Genomic DNA, 18628 nt, shown 5'->3' with positions numbered 1-18628 from the left:
GAAAACACAAGTCGTAGTAATAACAGAGGGAAAAATAATGCATTTGATTTAAAATATTTCATGCCCTCACTTTTTTAGCAAAAGAAGGCTCCCTATGGAAGAACAAGAGCCTACAATAACTGAGGAGAAGTCTGAGAGCATCTTAAAACTCCTACCAGACCAAAATATATGAGTGAAAGTACAGAGTCTTCTGATGACTCATTACAGCTTCAGTGCTCTTTTCCCAGGCAGAATCAACAGAGAAGTTGAATAAACATACTGCTGTGCAAATCACAGAATGAAGGCTCAGTAGCTACTGGCCTACTATAAAAAATCAAAGCCAGAAATCTCTGTCCTGTTTCTACCTCTGAACCCTATTCCCTTTATTATCAATAACAGTCTGAAGAGGCATGAGAGATACCTTTTTTTTTTCTCTCTCTTTCATTGGTGCATCTGTAGGTTTCTGACAGAAGTTCTGAGCAAAAAGGGGGTTAATCTTTTTGACATACAGCACTCCCTTAGAGAGACACCATTTCCTCAGACTCTGCTTTGCATTGTGCTTAACAACTGAGATTTTCCACTGAAGCAAGAGGTAATATGTAACACCGAACACGCATGCAAAACGTTTTTAATGTGCAGAGGGCACAAAATCTTTTAGTGTGAGGAAAACAATAGAATAAAACACTAAGAGGCCCCAAAATTTTGGAGTTAGAATACTAAACTAAAGATGAAGAGAAAAAGAAATTCTATAGAATGTAACAGTAAAATAAAGTACACAAATAAATTATGATAAGATAGATGACAAAAATGCTTGCCTCAGTAGACAGGAACAGGATTGAAAGGTTCTTTGGAATGCCAGAACATTAGGATTATTTTTTATTAAAGTAACAAAAATGTAGAAGAGTGGGGATTCTCACAAGACCCAGCTGTTCCCTGGTCATCTGTGCAACTCATATTGCACAATACTTATCAGTGAGAGCTCAAACTTTGTAAAAACTAGATCCACAGCAGGCTCTTTGGCTTAGAGAGATTATTCAAGAAGGCACTGAGGATGTGAGCGAACTGCTTTGCACAGTCTCCTTTCCTCTGTACTGACAAGCTGTTGTTTCAATGCCTTTCCATCTCCGTCCTCAGAGTTTTGTCATTTTTCCCTTTTCTTTCCATGCCATCCCTTTTTCCTCGTCTTAGCTGTGTTCGCTTCATTAAACCCCACTAAAGAATTTAAGGAGCAAACAAAAAAGAACCACATTACCATCATGTTTTTCATGGCCTTTTCTACCTTTTTCCTTTTCCTGCTTTAGCTCTGTAGATCATGAGCTCTTTAGGACACATGACATCTGGAATTCTATTCAGAGACCTCCTTGTACTCAGGGGCTCTTGGTTCCTTCAGGTTTGCCAATGTTTATGATTTTTTAAATGAATTTTTAAATGAGTGCTTAGTTTGTAAAGTCGTATCTCCTTCTATGATGCAGTTAGACAAGAAAGTCAAGTTCTATTTTGTGGGGTTTTTTTTTCCCCTAAGTGTGTATCCAGTCCTAACAGTTTTGCAGAAAAGCTTGACTGTATGTCCAGAATATGATTATGATTTAATGACCGAAACCATAAGGCGAACAAAAAGAACAATATTTATTCTTATTATTTTTATTTGGATGTCTGAGTCTTGAGCTTACAATTCTTAAGGCATTACTGTTCCTAGCAGCACTATAATAAAATAGCAGGTAATAATATAATTAACAACCTAGGAAATTAAAGAAATTCCATCAGGTCAGCAGATTGACTTCTCAGTGTAAACCCCAAAGGTTGCATGCATCATTAGAGATTTGATGTTAGGTAAGAACAGCATCTCCAGCTGGAAAACCAGATGTGTTTTGGCAGATAACAATTTGCTGATCATTTTACAGTTCGCTTCTAATTTTGGCAAGACTCTCTCTTCAAACCGTTCTCCTAAACTAAGAAGGACAGACTTAAGGGTAGCAACCCCACAGCACACTCCCCTGAGATTCTTACACAATCGTACTACTTTAGAAGAATGGGATTTATTCCCCCCAGTCAAGGCAAAAAATATAAGCCAGTCCTATGCTAGTTCCTTACCTGATTGCCATACACTCCCTGTGCAATTTGTCAGTGTGTGTTTTGACAAGAGCATGCCAACAAGCGTTCCAAAATCGTCCTGAATTGTGAATCCTCCTTTTTGTTTCCGGGAATAAATATTTGAGGCAGAAACCAGGCCAGAGGGAAGTAAACGGCCAAACTCCCTCTGACTTCAACTGAGCCAGCATCTATTCCTGTCATACAGTGATTTTTGTTTTTCTTACTACACTAATATCAGAGGTGTTTCAGAAAGAACTAAACCAGCTTTGGAGCAAAGCTTGGCCTTTTTTCCCGCTCTCTGAGCACCACTTAAACTAGTGGTCATGACAGCATAGTCTGTAGGTATTATTGTAGTGCAACATATAATAATAACATAACAGAGTCAATATTTACAGTACAAGAGGAAACTTCATGACACATATGACAAGGGAAAAAGACTTTATCCCAGGAAAATGAGAATGGAAGCTACTTTTTCTCTTATCCATAGAAAACTGCTACAGACCCTCTGGTCCTGATTAAATGGTGTCTTTGATATCAGATTTATTTGATCCTCTTTATTTTCTCCTTCTTTCTCACCTCTTTTCTTGCCTCTGGTTAAATAACTCAGCACCCATACCATGTCACCCTGAAAGCTATATGTTGGTATGCTCAGGTTTTTCACTGAGAATTGGTGATATAAGTCAACTTTTTTTTCTTGTTTTTGTAAGCTTATTTTAAAAGTATCTTCTCCTCCCCTCCTCCTCCAAAAGAAACGAAAGGAAACATGGAAGAAAGTGGATTTTTGAAAGAAGCATGAATGCCTGTGGCTCCATTCAAGTATTGCCACATTTCTTTCATCTGCCAAATAGTTCCCAGCTAGCAGCACTGTAACCGCTAGCTGTGGCCCAGGGCTCAAGCACTTTCAGCACTTTGATGTTGACCCTAAATTTTCCCTCCTAGAATTTCTTGCTCTGCACAAAGTTTGTATACACAGTTATTCTTTAACGAGATGAACATAATGACCTATCATGCCATCTGTGCTTTATTCAGGTTACTTAGTCCATGTGGCATGTTTTTGCCTAACATCACTTCCTCAATAGCACTGCCTGCAGATGTTTTCCCTAGGTTTTTCTCTTCTAGTTCCTGTTTTCGCTGACCTCTAAATTCCCCTGAGTTTTTTATTTTAATCTATTTTATTTTGATTTTAACTTTTGTTACAAGCAAACCATAAGGGGCACATTCAGAGAAAAGTAAGCAATTTCACTCCAAGGCTAATAATTTCTTTCTGTAAATCTTGCCTATAATGGAGTTACTGTGAAGTGGAAAAGGAACACATGGGTATGGCTTGCCAGGTGCTATGCTGCTATGTTATCCTCATCATTTGCTGTTCGTCTGGAAGACAGCAAAATTTCTCTTCCATACTATATGTTTTCTTTTTTTTTTTAGAGCTACAGAACAGGGTGAAAAATACTGCAGGCTTAAAACAGCAAGAGCAGGGACTTACACAGCAGGGGTTTAAGTGGGAAATGATGTCCTGGTACAAAAAATGTTGAAAACTACAGGCTTGTGATACGTTCCCACCTTACATGACCATACATACATTGCTACGCTGAAATTACTATTTTCAAACACACCTTTGGTAGATACCATCATTTGTAAATGAGAACGACTTTCTGAATGTTTGAATAAAATAGCAGTTCTATGTGTTTCCCCCAGATGACATAGACATATTCAGGAGAAAACAGCAAAGCAGAACAGATCAATCCTAGATAGTTTCTGGTTCTGGTCAGCACTAGCAGTTCTGCTCCGAAGAGCCTTAGCAATTCTGTTAACATCAGCTATTCACAGAATATTTACATTACAGGGCCCAACTGAATGTAATCCCAGTGAGAAATATTTCACATGTCGTTATCAGCTGTAATAATCAACCCCAGAAAATAATTTTCTAAAAGGGAGACAAAGTTAAAGCAGATTAAAGAAAAAGATGCTAAGGCAGTTTGTAGCTGAAATACATTTATCCACCCGTACAAAGCAGGACACAGGATAATAATTTCAGAGGCTGATTAGCCTAAACGCATTGAATGTTGACTGAGATATTTATGAAAAAAAATCCATGATAAAATCAACAAAAAATGGATGTAATTAGCAGTTGCACATGCAGTCATCCTATTTATGAAAAAACAATGAAAGACACTAATTTACATAATTTAAGCTGTACCCTTCATTGTAACTGTCTCAATATTGTGCAGGTAGCTATACTATGCTAAGAATGGAAGATGCATCTACTTCCAAATTCTGGCAGCAGTCACTCTTAGGAAACCGCAAGTGGTGTGCCTTCGTGGCACGTCTTACAATGCAGATTCAAATAAAAGAGAACTGTAGCCATAGCTTCCACTGGCCAGTGTGCTTATTTTAGGAGGGGCTTACTGTGGGTGAAATATTCTACTGAACTGTGAATGACCTTTTCTACCTCCTCTCACAAATGTGGTGTTGCTAGCTAGCACACAAAATTAAAACCAGATATGCACAGCTCTTGTGAAATGACCTATAGCCAAAATGGTGTTTGCTTTGCTCAGGATAAGCTCCAAGAGGAGTTTATTCGAGGGGAAAAAAATCATCAAATACAATTTTAAACTATCTTCTCACTTCTCTTCCAATTTTTGTGACAATGAGGTGCTGCCACAGTCACTGACATACTTCTTGACACTTTTTAAATGTTTAACTGATCACTGAAAGTGTTAAATGCTCATTTTTTCCTCCAAGAAACAGATAGAAGTTTAATTACAAAAATTTTAAGAATATATTAAAATACATTGAATGTTAACTGTAATATATGCAACATCAAAAATTGTGGTATAGCAGCAACTGCTTTCTTATGTTTCTGAAAGCAATATGATGGAGCTAGTAAACAAAACTGTTTATTACTATTTATTACTATTTTCAAGTAATAAAAATAAATAAGCAATGCCCTCTGTGTCTATACAGCCCCTTCTATCTCATTCATTGCACAAGCACGCAACGCTGTAAGTCTCATAGATAAGTAGACAGAAAACAGCTGGAAGGAAAAGATTCATTGTCATATTTGTCATATGTGAAATCCTCTCCATTAGGCATGTTTCTATTCGGACATTAATGGGACTTTCTTCTCTATTTTAAAGTCATGGTTAAACAATAACAGAGTTAACAGTACTGCAAAATTTCCTAAATGTAGTACTATGAAAGGTATATGCAGACCCCCTATCTCAGGGACCTAAGTGAGCTGTCATAGAAGCCTCTCTTTCCTGACATTGCAGAGGGCTGCCTTGAGTCTGGATATCGTAATAGCTGACAGAACTAGATGAGACTCCGAAATATTAGGCAGAATAAATATGATCCATGATTCCTAACTGCAGGACTTACAGTATGAGGCTTCAATTTTCAAATTGCTACTACAGTAAGAAACTTTCTTACTAAGTTACTTTAAGAAAAAAAAGGTTATATCTCGCAAAAGCAGATATTAATGAGCAAACAGAAATCTACCAAGTGCAATCTGTAAGACTAACAGGATAGTGGTATATATTTATTAAGAAAGGTGGTACCTTCATGGTATATATTTATTAAGAAAGGTGGTACCTTCACTGTATTCAGTCACAGAATGTTCAGGAGAAAATAGATAGGATGTACCTATGATGGTGGGTAAGGTGTAAAAAAAAATCCTCACAATAAAAGAAACAATTACTTCCCTTCTTCTTCCCCCTCCCCACAAAAGAAAAGAGACATGCAAATAAAAGTGGTAATGTTATTAATTTTATGTGAATGACTTGTTCTTCACAGCTTTCAAGTGAAAGGCTTGTACTTCGTCCTGGCTACAAATTACGATTCTCATGGATGTTGACAGAAGCTGCATGTACCTCAGCAATGAGACACCACCTGTAGTTGTTCTGCGGGTCGTGTTTACCTTCCACTATTTCAGAAACCCTCAGACTATTTATTTTAGTACTGCCTTACATTTTCTTCAGCTCACTTGGTTGGCCATCAAAAGGATTTTTTACACTAGATGATACACTAGAATTTTTTTAATGCTTCGTTCTTAAAATAATTTCCCTAGTGGTCATCTAAGATGTCCTTCTTTATTGCTCCACAGGCATTGATCCTTGTTAATAATAAAATCAGCAAAATAAGCCCAGCTGCTTTTGCTCCTCTGAAGAAGCTGGAAAGACTTTACCTGTCCAAGAACAACCTGAAGGAACTTCCAGAAAACATGCCAAAGTCTCTTCAGGAGATACGTGCCCATGAGAATGAGATCACCAAATTGAGGAAAGTTGTCTTTAATGGACTGAATCAAGTGATTGTTCTAGGTACGCGCATAAGAAATTATAACTAAATAAACCCGGTGTACAGAGATTTCCAGATATTCTTCTTAGTTCACGTAGAGTAATTGTATGTGAAACGCTAAGAAATGCTCCAGTAAGTTATACCGCCAAATTAGCTTTGTCCTGGTAGGCACCTGAAGTTTAGCAGATATAGATGCATACACTGCAGCTCAGCTCACAAACATGTTTTGTTGGCAGAACTAGGCACCAATCCACTCAAGAGCTCAGGCATTGAAAATGGAGCTTTTCAGGGGATGAAGAAGCTCTCCTATATCCGTATCGCAGATACCAACATTACTAGCATCCCAAAAGGTAAGAAATTCAAAGAATATTTGAGTGATTTCTGCAGTTAAAATATAATAACTTCTAGTCAGCCCAAGTAACTTAAAAATAAAGAAATAATTGAAGCCTTATGTGTCAGTTCCTAAAGTATTCATAATTTAGCTGCTGGTAAAAGAGAGGGTTTTTTTTTTTTCTGCTGGCTTTTATTTGCTTGGCAAATTTTATTTTTCCATTATTAGAAGCTCCACAAGAGGTGCATTTTCAAAGGTAAGCCTTTTAATGTCATTTTACTTTTTTCGTCTCACAGCAGAAATATAAAGTGGAAGAATCTTTTCACCCTCTAGCCCTTCTTTCTGAACCTGAACAACATTACACAGACATAAACCCATGTGGTGGGTTTGAGCCAAAAGGCCATTCCTGTACAAAACAAAAATAATTGCTTTTTTTAAAGGTAGTTCATTTTAAATTACTATAAAATAAAAAGATCTTCAATATAACCTATTCAAAAGGGGAAGATATACAACATGTTTCCGACCTAGAGGAAATTATAGTCAATTTATTCATACTTCAGCCAGAAGATTGTTTTGAAATAGCACTACCTTTTTGAAAGTTAATATTAGTTGTTATTCCTTTCTTCCCACATTTCCTGTTTTGGCTGTTCGTTTGGGGGACCTCAGACAGTGAAAATATTTGATTCCATTTTTTTTCTCCTGATAAATAGGATTTTCAGACTAGTGGGTGCTCTATCCAAGGTTAAAATCATTTTCCCTCATCTTTATAACCTCTTTTGCTGCTAGTGTTATTTTTTAAATATATAGGCCCCAAATGTTTGCAAGTTTATGCATGTGCATCGCCTGGATAAAATGCAGGCTCTTTCTCTTACACAATTATATATGTCCCATTTATACAATAATGAAGATTAAAATTAATAACTGTGAAGAATGTCATTTAGCTATTTTTTAAGAATTAAGTGTTGCATGATGACCCTAGAAAGTAGATTGTATTTCTTTCCAAATAAATTCTTACTTGAAAAATTGTTGTTTTCAAGTTTCCCTGATTGTGGTAGTTCTCTGTTTAAATGAAATATTTTCAACATGTAAATTAAACAATTCCTGTGTCTTTATTAATGATATTTCAGTGTTTAGTAATTCATGGAATTGATCTTGGCTGTGCTGTGGTAAAAATCTTTCTACTACTGTAAAAGAGTCTCAATATAACATAAATCAAGACCTCTAAAAAAATAATAAAAAATCCAATTTTACCAAACATAATTTGATGATATTGTCTATTTCAGGACTTCCTCCATCCCTTACTGAACTTCACCTTGATGGCAACAAAATCAACAAAATTGATGCTGATAGCCTGTCTGGACTCACCAACTTGGCTAAGTAAGAATTTATTTCCTCTTATCACACACACATTTTAGTTGAAACTATAACTACTACACATACAATTAGAAAACATTCTACTTCATCATCATGATCATCTTGAAAGAAGTAGAAGTTAGCAGGAAAAGTTTCTGAGGACTTGCATGCTGACTTGGCAAAATGAAGCACATCTTTTTTTCTAACCACACTTCACAACTAATTTCAATTATGAGTGATATATGTCCACAACAAAGGTTTCTTTGTTTTTTAAGAGCATTATATAAAGAGGGAAATTACAATTTGATCAAATCTGTCATATTTTTTTCATTGCGTTTCCATGGATTGCTAATGCAGGTCTTATGGAATATTGCAGTGCTTATGGGGGAAAAAAACACTCAGGGACCACAAATGCTCTTAACTGTATTTCCTCTGTTTCTCAGAAGAAGGAAGTGTGCAATGAGTCTAATAATGTGATAAAAAAGAAGCAGATAGTATGATGTATGAAAAGGTGTGATTGTACCTTGTGGATGATTATACTCTGATAATCTGTAAATATTTTGTTGAATAAACTTCTCTAAGTGTAGGAAAATGTGAGAACTACTGAAAAGCAGTCATAGAAACACAGTACTATTCATGAACTAGTTCATATTAAATAACATGCAATAACAGTAATATGGACCCATAATTAATGGCATTTTAATGCTACGATGTTTTACAATTTTTCTCTGAAAAAAGAATCTTAGCTGATCTAAAAGACTGTCCTATTACGATTCCTGGATCTTTATCTTAACCGTTCTGATTGTCATAATGAAGGCAGAGAAGAGAAATCAGTGAAAGATTATCAGCCAACAGGGGTTGAATTTACTGCTATTTATAGTAGTCTGGACTAAAATTTAGCGCACTGAAGTATATTTATTCTTTCAGTACGATATATGTATGACTTATACAAATTTGCATATTTTGATTGTGGTCATTCCAAGTGATAAGGCTTAGAAAAGCTTTCCAGAGCTTGTAAAGTAAAGTATTTCAATACATGCCTGATGTTCAGATTTGATCACAGATTCATCCTTCCTCCAAAAAAGGGTCTGCTCCTGGATTTTCATGAAAAAAGAAAAATCTTGTAATTACAGATTAGGGGACTATGCAACTGTAATTGTTAACAATAGCATCTTAGTATAAAATATATTATTTTCCACAGAAATGATAAAGAAACCTTCTGAAACTAAAATGAGATCTTAATTACTTAGATGGAGAATATCATTTCCCGTAGCGTGGGTAGGTCAGTTGCATAACCTGATTTGCTGCAGTTTCACATTAGCCCTTGGAAAACAGTACAGACACCATTACACGGACAACATTGTTGCAATTCCGTCTTAAAACATAAAGTTGCATGCAGGAAGTGCTGATGGATTATTAAAAATATTTGAACTTGGGCTGCTCCCATTGTGACTGTACTGAATTGAGGAACAAGATACTGTCGATCGCGGTGTGGATGTGTGGAGCTGCTCAGAGAGGGCACCAACTTTTAAATGGCCCATGCTCAATCAGGCAACCTAAATACAGTTGGAAATCCTCCTTTGCAAAGCTGAAAAATTAGACAGAGTGCAGATTTGTTGAAAAAGGAGTGTGTTAGATGCAACAGAATAGAGGAAAGGAAGGAGCAACGGGAATCTCTCTCCAGATCAGCATGTGGGATAAATTTATGGGGCAGTATGCTTTATTTTACCACTTCACCAGTCCCGCAGAAACAAACTATCCAAAAAAAATCTTTTATTTATTAATCTAAGACTTCAGGAACACCACTATGGGATCAGAGCACTCTCCTCCTGGGCTGTGCCAGCCCTGCCCAGCCGTGTAGTAGCTGCCCGAAAGCGCAGTTAACCTTTGAGAAACAGGTCAGTTTATTGACTCTCTGTGTTAGGATGTTTTCAACTGTCGAATGCTTCATGCAAGAACTCAGCATACATCTGTAGTTTATTTATTCACATTCAAATTATTGAGTTCTAGTAGACCAGCAATATTCGTCCTTTTTTGGTTTGTTTGTTTATATTCCTCGTAAAATTACCCCTAAGTCTTTCAAAAGTCTTCTCATAGCGCTTCAGTGGAAAAAAAAATCTCATGAATTTAAACCAAAGACTCTACTGGTTTAATGCAAGACAGAGCTCCCCAGGAAGTTATACACATTACACAACTGATGTTACTAAAGTCTAGAATCTGTTGAAGTCTATTAAAGTTTACTTGAAAGATCTAGCTACATACAGCGGAAGTTGTATCAAGTCCTAAATAATGATGATGTTCAGCTGCATGAAGTTTGTTAAAGTGCATATGATAAAGTGCATATATATTATATATAGACATCTTTTTATATTATATGTAATAAATATATAGATACTTAATATGCAAGAGTCATTTCCCAGCTTCCTCAGTTTTTACCCCCATGGGGAAAAGAAGGTAGATGGAGACCATATTCTTTCCTAACACTCTTAATCAGTCTATATTTCACACACTAATCTTTTCTTATTTCATTTGGAAACGTAGCCTCTAGTAACTGAGAGTTCATTTGGGTTCTCTTGTAACACATTTAGATGAGATGTAATTATACATAATTTCACTGCTTGTGAGAGTTAGATCCATTTTTATTCAGACTCTTCCAGTTTTTACTCTTTCCCTAAAAGACTTTTTCCTTGCGTGAGCTATTCTAGAGTTGGATCTTGTCCATCCTTAGGATGTGCAAGGTGATTAGTTTCGTCTCAGCAGACCAATATCAAAGCCAAACCTGCTGTTCTCATGCTCTTCTTCTTGGGTGTGACGCACCTGCTTATAGACCTGAATATCTAGTGAAAATATATTCTCATATATGTCCACCAAGAATTTATATAATTATCTGCCAAAATGTTTAGTTCTAATCCTTCTAAAAACATCCATTATGAATACACATTACTGAAGTCCTTTGCAGAAATTTTGTAGGTCTCCAGAACAAATTGCGCATCTAGGATCAAATCCCCACACTTTACTAAAGCTTGATGGACTGTACTCAAAATAAATTTTGTTCCAAAAAATGAGAATTGTGAGAGTTGTTCCATGATCAAATTTTAGTAAGGATATGAGGTAATGCAAGCTGCACTTCTGAGTGAAGTAAATCCCTGTCGATGTCAGTGGGAGATCTTATTAAGCTCTCATTTATCCTTTACTAGTTTAAGGACATTTCAGTGTTTAAATAAGTATTATTGTAACTTTGTGTTATACAATACTAGTTATCAAGGCTATTTCTTTGATGGTTTATTTTTAAAAGAAAATATATAAAATGTGCTTCCATTCTTGGATAACATTATTTCTGGGAACATCTCTGCCATAAAGACCGAACAGGAGTTTTTTGCTTGGTGATTTTATACTAGATCCAGATTATGGCTTCTGAAACTGGCACAGGCCACGAAGAATTACAGGTGGTAGATTATTGTGAATCAGACTTTCTCTAAAAGTATTAATCCATAGCAAGGTACATTATTATAAAGATTCTGCTTACTTTCATTAAATTCTGTAAATGATTCAGTAATTAATAAATCTCGGAGCAATTTTTTCTTGGAAATTAAAAAATGGTTGCCTGAAGAAAAAAGATAAAGCAAACTAGATGAAGTAGATTTCACCTTTGTAGATACAGTTTCTCAAAGGGCAACACTTCTGCTGACAACTCCTGCAGTATAACTACTGAATCCCTTACTAAAATACAGGATTTTGTAAGTTCTGTGATGAATTCCTCTGGAAAAGATTCAATAGTTTAGTGACTGCAAATCTAAGTAGTATCAGCACAGAAATGCACAGGTAGGACCAGATTTTACAAGCTGGACGTAAGTTGTTCTCATAAACCCAGAATGTGCATGTACAAAATAGGAAGAATGATTTTCTGGTGAAAGCTCTGGAACCCAAGAGAAATGTGTGTATGTCCCATTCCTGTCCACTGCTGAGCAGATTGATACGTATGACTCAGTTCTAGCTTCCAGTCTGTAAAATGGCTATAACTACATTGGTGTCTTAGAAAGTGGTGGAGATTTAAAATTAATAGTGCTGGTGACCCTGGGCCATGTAGTTTGACAAAGAAAGTTACAGCCAGTATTCCTACTGTCGTGCAAGAAACGTTTGTTCAGCTTTTAAAGAAAGACTGGTTCCCACTGAGGTGCACAGTACATCTTACAGTGACATTAGTCACTGAAATATAAAAAGTGCCATGAACGCAAGTTGGATGATATCAGTATATTGTAATAGTTCACATCAGATGTCAGACTTATCTAAATATGCTTATCTAAACTAGTTCTCCATAGTAACTCTGAATCTTGTGAATAATTCTGCAAAACAGCCGAGTCTATAGTACAGCAGTAGTGTATAGAAGCAATTACCCTATGAAAGATGATTGTCTGGTTTTATGTTGTTTTTCGTTTGTTTTTTTTCAGACTGGGTCTTAGTTTCAACAGTATTTCTTCAGTTGAAAACGGCTCTCTGAACAATGTACCTCATCTGAGAGAGCTTCATTTGAACAACAATGAACTTCCCAGAGTACCTGGTGGGCTGGGTGAACACAAATATATCCAGGTATGGTTTGTCAGACTGCCTCATAGGGCAACATTTTGAAGATTCTGAATGATATTTCTATGGCTATTTGATTTTGAACAAAATATACAGTATTTGTGCAAAAGGCAGCCTGACGCAAGTTTTAAAAACCACTGAATATGCATTGAAAAATTGAAAATTAAAGGAAGATTTATATTCTATTCTGATTTGAGGGGGGCATGGAGCTATATAGATCTGTAGGTGTGCATTTGTATCTCTGTGTCTGTGGGAACACAACAGATGTGACATTATTTGTGTATTTTTATTGCCTCTTTGCTCAGGTAACCTTCTTTCTAAGAACACTTCTTCTGTTGCAATTGTTTCAGCTCTACTCAGTGACATTTTTCAACCTTTCCCAAGAACCTTCCCCTTGGTATCCCACAAAATTATGCTTTCGGGGAGCAAAGAGAGGCAATGTGTGTTTCACATCAGCAATGTTTTTAAAGTCCGTGTGACTTAAACAGCTGGAAATATAGTCCTTTTGGAATCAGTTACAATCAGTGACTTCAGTGGGAGTAAGATTTTATTGAAAAGAAAGCTCCCAAAGAATGAAGACTCCCAAATACGAGTCATCATTTGCATGTGGCTTGGGAAAATTCATCAGAAATGGTGATTTTGGAGTAAAGTAACATCCATCAGCAATTTAAAGCCATCATTAGTGACTGCCTTGTCTCTGAGTCCTATACAATTGCACTCATATTGAATGAAAGTGTTAGAAATTCAGAGAAACCAGTGAACACCAAACAGATCCTTTATATATAGTACATGTTTCTGAATCACAGCACTATATTAATATTTTCACATCTGTGACTCTATTTTCAGTTCTAGTAAGATCAGAAGTTAATATTGTTACTGGATTCTGTTGCACAGTTTCCACTTTTTCTCTAGAAATTATTTTTAATTGGGTATAATCATTATAGTTCAAAAAATAAGTAGAATAAAGCATGTGTTTGAGAAAAATGTTGTATTGTTTCACTACATAGTATTGTACAATACTTACCAACTATGTAACCTCAAATGATTTATGTTCTTTACACTATTTAGCATTATTACTCACTTACATACTTCTATACGTTTCAGGTAGTCTATCTTCATAACAACAAAATTGCTTCGGTTGGTATCAACGACTTTTGCCCTCTTGGCTACAACACCAAAAAGGCTACCTACTCCGGTGTGAGTCTTTTTAGCAACCCTGTGCAATACTGGGAAATCCAGCCCTCTGCTTTCCGATGTATCCATGAACGCTCTGCGATACAGATTGGAAATTACAAATAGATTTCTAAAGATGGGGTTCGGTTGTATTTCAGCTAAAGTACCTGTTGTAATAGGCCTGTTTAAAAATTGTTGCTAACAATTAAAGCCAAATACCAGAAGCTTCACTGTAAAGTGGAGATGATCCACCAATGTAAAATAAACAAATCATTACAGATGTACAAGATCAAGCATACCATCAAAAAGAACTGCCGACTGTGCTTTAATCTGACTTATTTCAGCCTTCTTTTCCAGCATGCTTTCTGTGGTATTTATCAGTTTGCTGAATGCTACAGGTTCTCAGATTCCACTGTATATGAGATTCGGAGTAAATATTTGTCAAGCTATGATATATTAAGAAAAAAAAAAGATAGTTATTGAGGGTATTTTTATGGCCACACAAGAAAAATGGTAGAAGAAAAAAGATGACTCGCAACCTATTTTTTATTCTTGGGGAGAGTTAGCTCCTTTAAACTTACTTCAAGCCCTGGAGGTTTAAAAATATTCACTATAACACTAAGCTAAGTCTGAATGTATCTATTTAGCAGAGGCAAATAAAATTGTTGCTAACGTCATTATTTTGGGAAAAATAAAGTCATATTGTACACATACTTCTTTTAAGTTTGCCATTCTTCTTGAGCAATGCTAGTCAGGATTAGGCTAACATAATCCTATTGAGCAAAATGATGAATAGTTTGCAGTACAAAACATTTAACCTATGTCTGGATCTCATTAACTACATTTCTCTAGGACAAATGCCTCTCACCTTAGTCACAAGAGCAGTTTCACTGATTTCAGTGAGACTACATTGCAGAGTAAGGTATAAGAGTTTAGCCATCAGTACCAATCCATGTATATATACAAAAATAACAGCAGTTCACTGTTCACTTGTTCTGCAATGTACATTGGTTAGCATTCCTTACTGTTCTCAGTTGTTAAACTACGTTTCTATTTGCCAAGTAGAGATATACAGGTTCCCCATCTGAAGAATTTGTAGGATTCAGATTATAAGCAAAATTATAACTGTAGTGAAATATGAGGTGAAATTACTACAAGGCCTAGCTGAAAGTTGCTGGGACATCATTCATAGAAGTATCTTCTCAGAATGATTTGAAAGCCCTCTACAGACTGGGATTCTTCAGCCCACATCAGTGGGTAGTAAGCACATCAAAGGTAGGCTGCACATTTCTACTGTCAACCTACAAAATTAAACATATTCTCAGTCCAAATGTCACACTAAAATAGTCTTCTGCAGCCTCTTAATTCTCCAAAGTCAATCTCTCTAATTTGTAAAACTTGTATGTCATTTATATTAAAGAATACTGTAATACAGGCAAACTCCAAAGTGTTTGTCTTTATTTTCTCTTTTGATAGCACTATATAGTGTGTCAGAACTTTACTCATTATTAAGTCCAGAAAAATGAACAACTTTGGCATAGCAATGGTTAAAATAAGTTGTGTGAAAGTTCTCTTCCCTTGCAAACCAGAAAAATAACTTCTCCATGCTTAAGTCATAGCTATCTTTTTTAATAAAAGAAATAATATATTCTTTTTATAGTTGTTATTTATTTAGACAGCAAATAGCTGGAAATGATAATAAGTCACAATACCCATTACTTAGAGAAAGAGGGTTATTGCACCCTTGTTTGATATCTTTTTCACATATGTGGTCAATGAGTTCACCCCATTTACATCTGATTTTTCTTCTGATTTTCTCATGTTGGGGTGTTATTTTTAAATAAAACTAACAGTATATGACATCCTTTTGTCACTGGAGGGGAAAAATATCAGCAGTTAGAACTATTTTTTCCTTTCATTCGTCACTGGATATCTGATATTATTTACAGGAAGAGCTCATGCAGAAAGCTATGCACTGCATTTAGTAGAGGACAGAGGCATTTTCTTAGTCGGAAAGACTCCACATAGTTTATATGCACATGGTACAAATTAACAGATACAGCTTCTGCAGGAAGAGATTTATATAATGAATAATACAAATTACTTATTACAAAATACTCTGTATAAACATATATACATATTCTCCATGGCTTTAGAATCTCTGCAGGAGAAGAGATTCTTTCAAACCAGAATCAACATTAAATCCAGAAGAAAATGTCCCAGCCTGGTCCTCCTCTGTCCATGTAGTACCCATGGTGTGTCCTATACCAAACATGCATGTCCTCTGTGTTAAAACACAACCCATTTCTCATAAAATGCATTCCCTGATAACAAGCCAGGGCTGCAAACGTAATGAGACTTTCCTCATTCCCAGGCATTTACGATGAAATTGTGTAAAGAAATCCTATAACATGAGACCTGAACAAGCTCATAACAGAAGTGTAAAAACACTCTTGGTCTTCTGTAAGTTGTGAAGCCATACCTAACAACGTCTAACTGACTGGACCTTCTCCTAAGTGCGTCCAAACCACACATAGAGTCCTTCAGACACAGCATCTGCAAAGTCTTCAAAGCAGTTGGTAAGCCCAACACTTTTTAAACTGTTTTTCATATAAATACAGAACAGATGGTTCTTCCACTAAAAAGAAAAGAAAAGAAAAGAAAAGAAAAGAAAAGAAAAGAAAAGAAAAGAAAAGAAAAGAAAAGAAAAGAAAGGAAAAGAAAGGAAAGGAAAAGAAAAGAAAAGAAAAGAAAAGAAAAGAAAAGAAAAGAAAAGAAAAGAAAAGAAAAGAAAAGAAAGGAAAAGAAAAGAGAAAAGAAAAGAAAGGAAACAAAACAGTAAACAGTTGGGCAGAAAGCAATAAGAAAGAGGGCTAAAGTAGGAAGCCTTTAGGCCCAACAGTGCATCCCCCCAATCCCTCCATAAAGTATAAAAAGCATAAACAACCATAAAATAACCTGTAGGATTTGGATCAAATACATAAAAGAATAAAATTCTTGTCTTTCTGATGCAGCCTAAGGCATCTCTGCCCTTCCTGCAACCCTGGGCCACATTATGGGCAAAGAGTGCGACCCTTACTTGGGAGTGCTACAAAACTATGAATGCAGGAATAGGCATTCCTAGGGTGCTTATGATGAGGCATATCCATATAATTTGCAGATTTAAGCTGACTGAAACAAGAGATATGAGAAAAAAAAAGTGGCATAGTGACGGATCCTCAGCTTCTAGAACATCAGAAGAATTTAACTGACTTACAGAAGCTTCTTATTTCTTCCACTAAATACAAAGTTACCATAAAAAAATTCACACTAAAATAATGGCCATTGCTTGCCTTTGCTTTTAAAGACAGGTTTGCTCAGAACAATTATTTAAATTCCATCCTTTCTGTGGTAAAGGAGCCAGAGTAATAAAATTAGAGGCAAAAATGTCTTTTATGACATCTTTAATTAATAATACCTATAATTCGTCACACTACTTAGAAATATACCCAAGCGAAAGCTTGGACTTCACTTTCTCCCATTTAAAGAGCTTTTCAGAATTAAGGTCAACATTTTCTGCTATTTTGTGATACTCAAATGTGTTATTTTTCCTCCATTCATAAACTTTATTACAGTGTCAATTAAAATCCCTGTAAGAGATTTTTAAGCAAAGAAAATAGTGCCCTTCTATTTTTTTCACTGAATTGACTAAATAAGTTTGGAAGTGAAAATGATGTTTTGAATTAGTAATGCCTTTTAACCTTTATAATGCCTAGTTTAGCTTGAATGCAATACTGCAAACTTATTCTTTTCCTTTTGTAGTGTCCTCCTCACTTTTTTGTCATTAATGATACCTCTCAGATTTAGGCTTTTCCAGAAGTATATGCAGGATTTTTGTTAGCAAAACCAAATATTTCTGAAAATTGTTGTTTTCCAAAACTTGACTACAAAATATCCAAATAAATTAGACCCTTCATATTTTCTTGGCTTTTAAGGCCAAAAGGGAGGTGACTGGTTTTGCTTAAAGTTCACCAGATCCTGTTCAGAGATCATAAACTTGATTGCTGTTGCATAAACAACATAATTTCTGGTTCGATTCTCAGGAAAGGATCACCTCTTTGTTCACTAGAGACACTACACAGACTGTTTTGCTCTGCTTTCCAGGCCCATAGATCCTCCTCAGTTCCCTCCCTAGACTGCTGCTCAAATCTTCCAAGTGGTGTCTGGTGGGAGCTTTTTCACCCATAATCTGGCTTTTCTGACCTACTGGTGTAGGTATAACCATTCTGTTATAGTCGTTCTCCATTTATGTTTCTTACTTTTTTTAAATGCATAGTATTATCTAATGCAGATTAGTATATATAAATTAGGAGAAAGCCTGAAGAACTAAGTTTCTATTTGAGAATAGCATTAATTTCATGCATCTGTAATATCACACACAAAATTGGAAAAGAATACAAAAGACTTTCTGATCCCAACACTACTCTGAAGTGCCATCTAGTGTCACTGAGGTACAGTAACAAAGTTATTATTCATTAATTGTGAAACCAGAAAGAAAAAATAAGTTCATGAGGCTTTATGAAAAGAGGCTGTGTGAATTCACAGTTATTCTGCTGTTTTGTTTTTTTTTAAATCAGAGTGATTTTTTTTTAAATCAGAGTGAATTCAGTCACATTTTTATACATCCATAGGCAAATATTCTTGCATTGCATTGCACATAGATGTTTTTAATTCATTCTCTCTGAATGTACACACTGCACGCTACACAATGCACTGAAGTCAGTTTTACTGTAGGAATTGACTGAGATCTCTATCATTTTGTTTAAAAAGTGGCCATATTTTCCACAG

General features: G+C 35.7%; 1 protein-coding gene across 1 annotated transcript in view; it reads left to right on the top strand.

The window, feature by feature from the left end:
- DCN (decorin) overlaps positions 1-14514 on the top strand; it is a 38226-nt gene extending 23712 nt beyond the window's left edge. Inside the window, exons 4-8 of the mRNA XM_009674557.2 lie at positions 6173-6386; positions 6600-6713; positions 7978-8071; positions 12496-12634; positions 13733-14514. Coding sequence (XP_009672852.1) covers positions 6173-6386; positions 6600-6713; positions 7978-8071; positions 12496-12634; positions 13733-13927 — 756 coding nt within the window. The 3' untranslated portion in view covers positions 13928-14514. The remainder of the gene's footprint in view (positions 1-6172; positions 6387-6599; positions 6714-7977; positions 8072-12495; positions 12635-13732) is intronic.
- The last annotated feature ends 4114 nt before the right edge of the window (positions 14515-18628 follow it).

The sequence above is a fragment of the Struthio camelus genome, chromosome 1 (assembly GCF_040807025.1).
Source record: "Struthio camelus isolate bStrCam1 chromosome 1, bStrCam1.hap1, whole genome shotgun sequence".
Taxonomy (NCBI): domain Eukaryota; kingdom Metazoa; phylum Chordata; class Aves; order Struthioniformes; family Struthionidae; genus Struthio; species Struthio camelus.
Note: the sequence above shows the minus strand (reverse complement) of the source record. Positions and strands in the feature narration are given on the sequence as shown.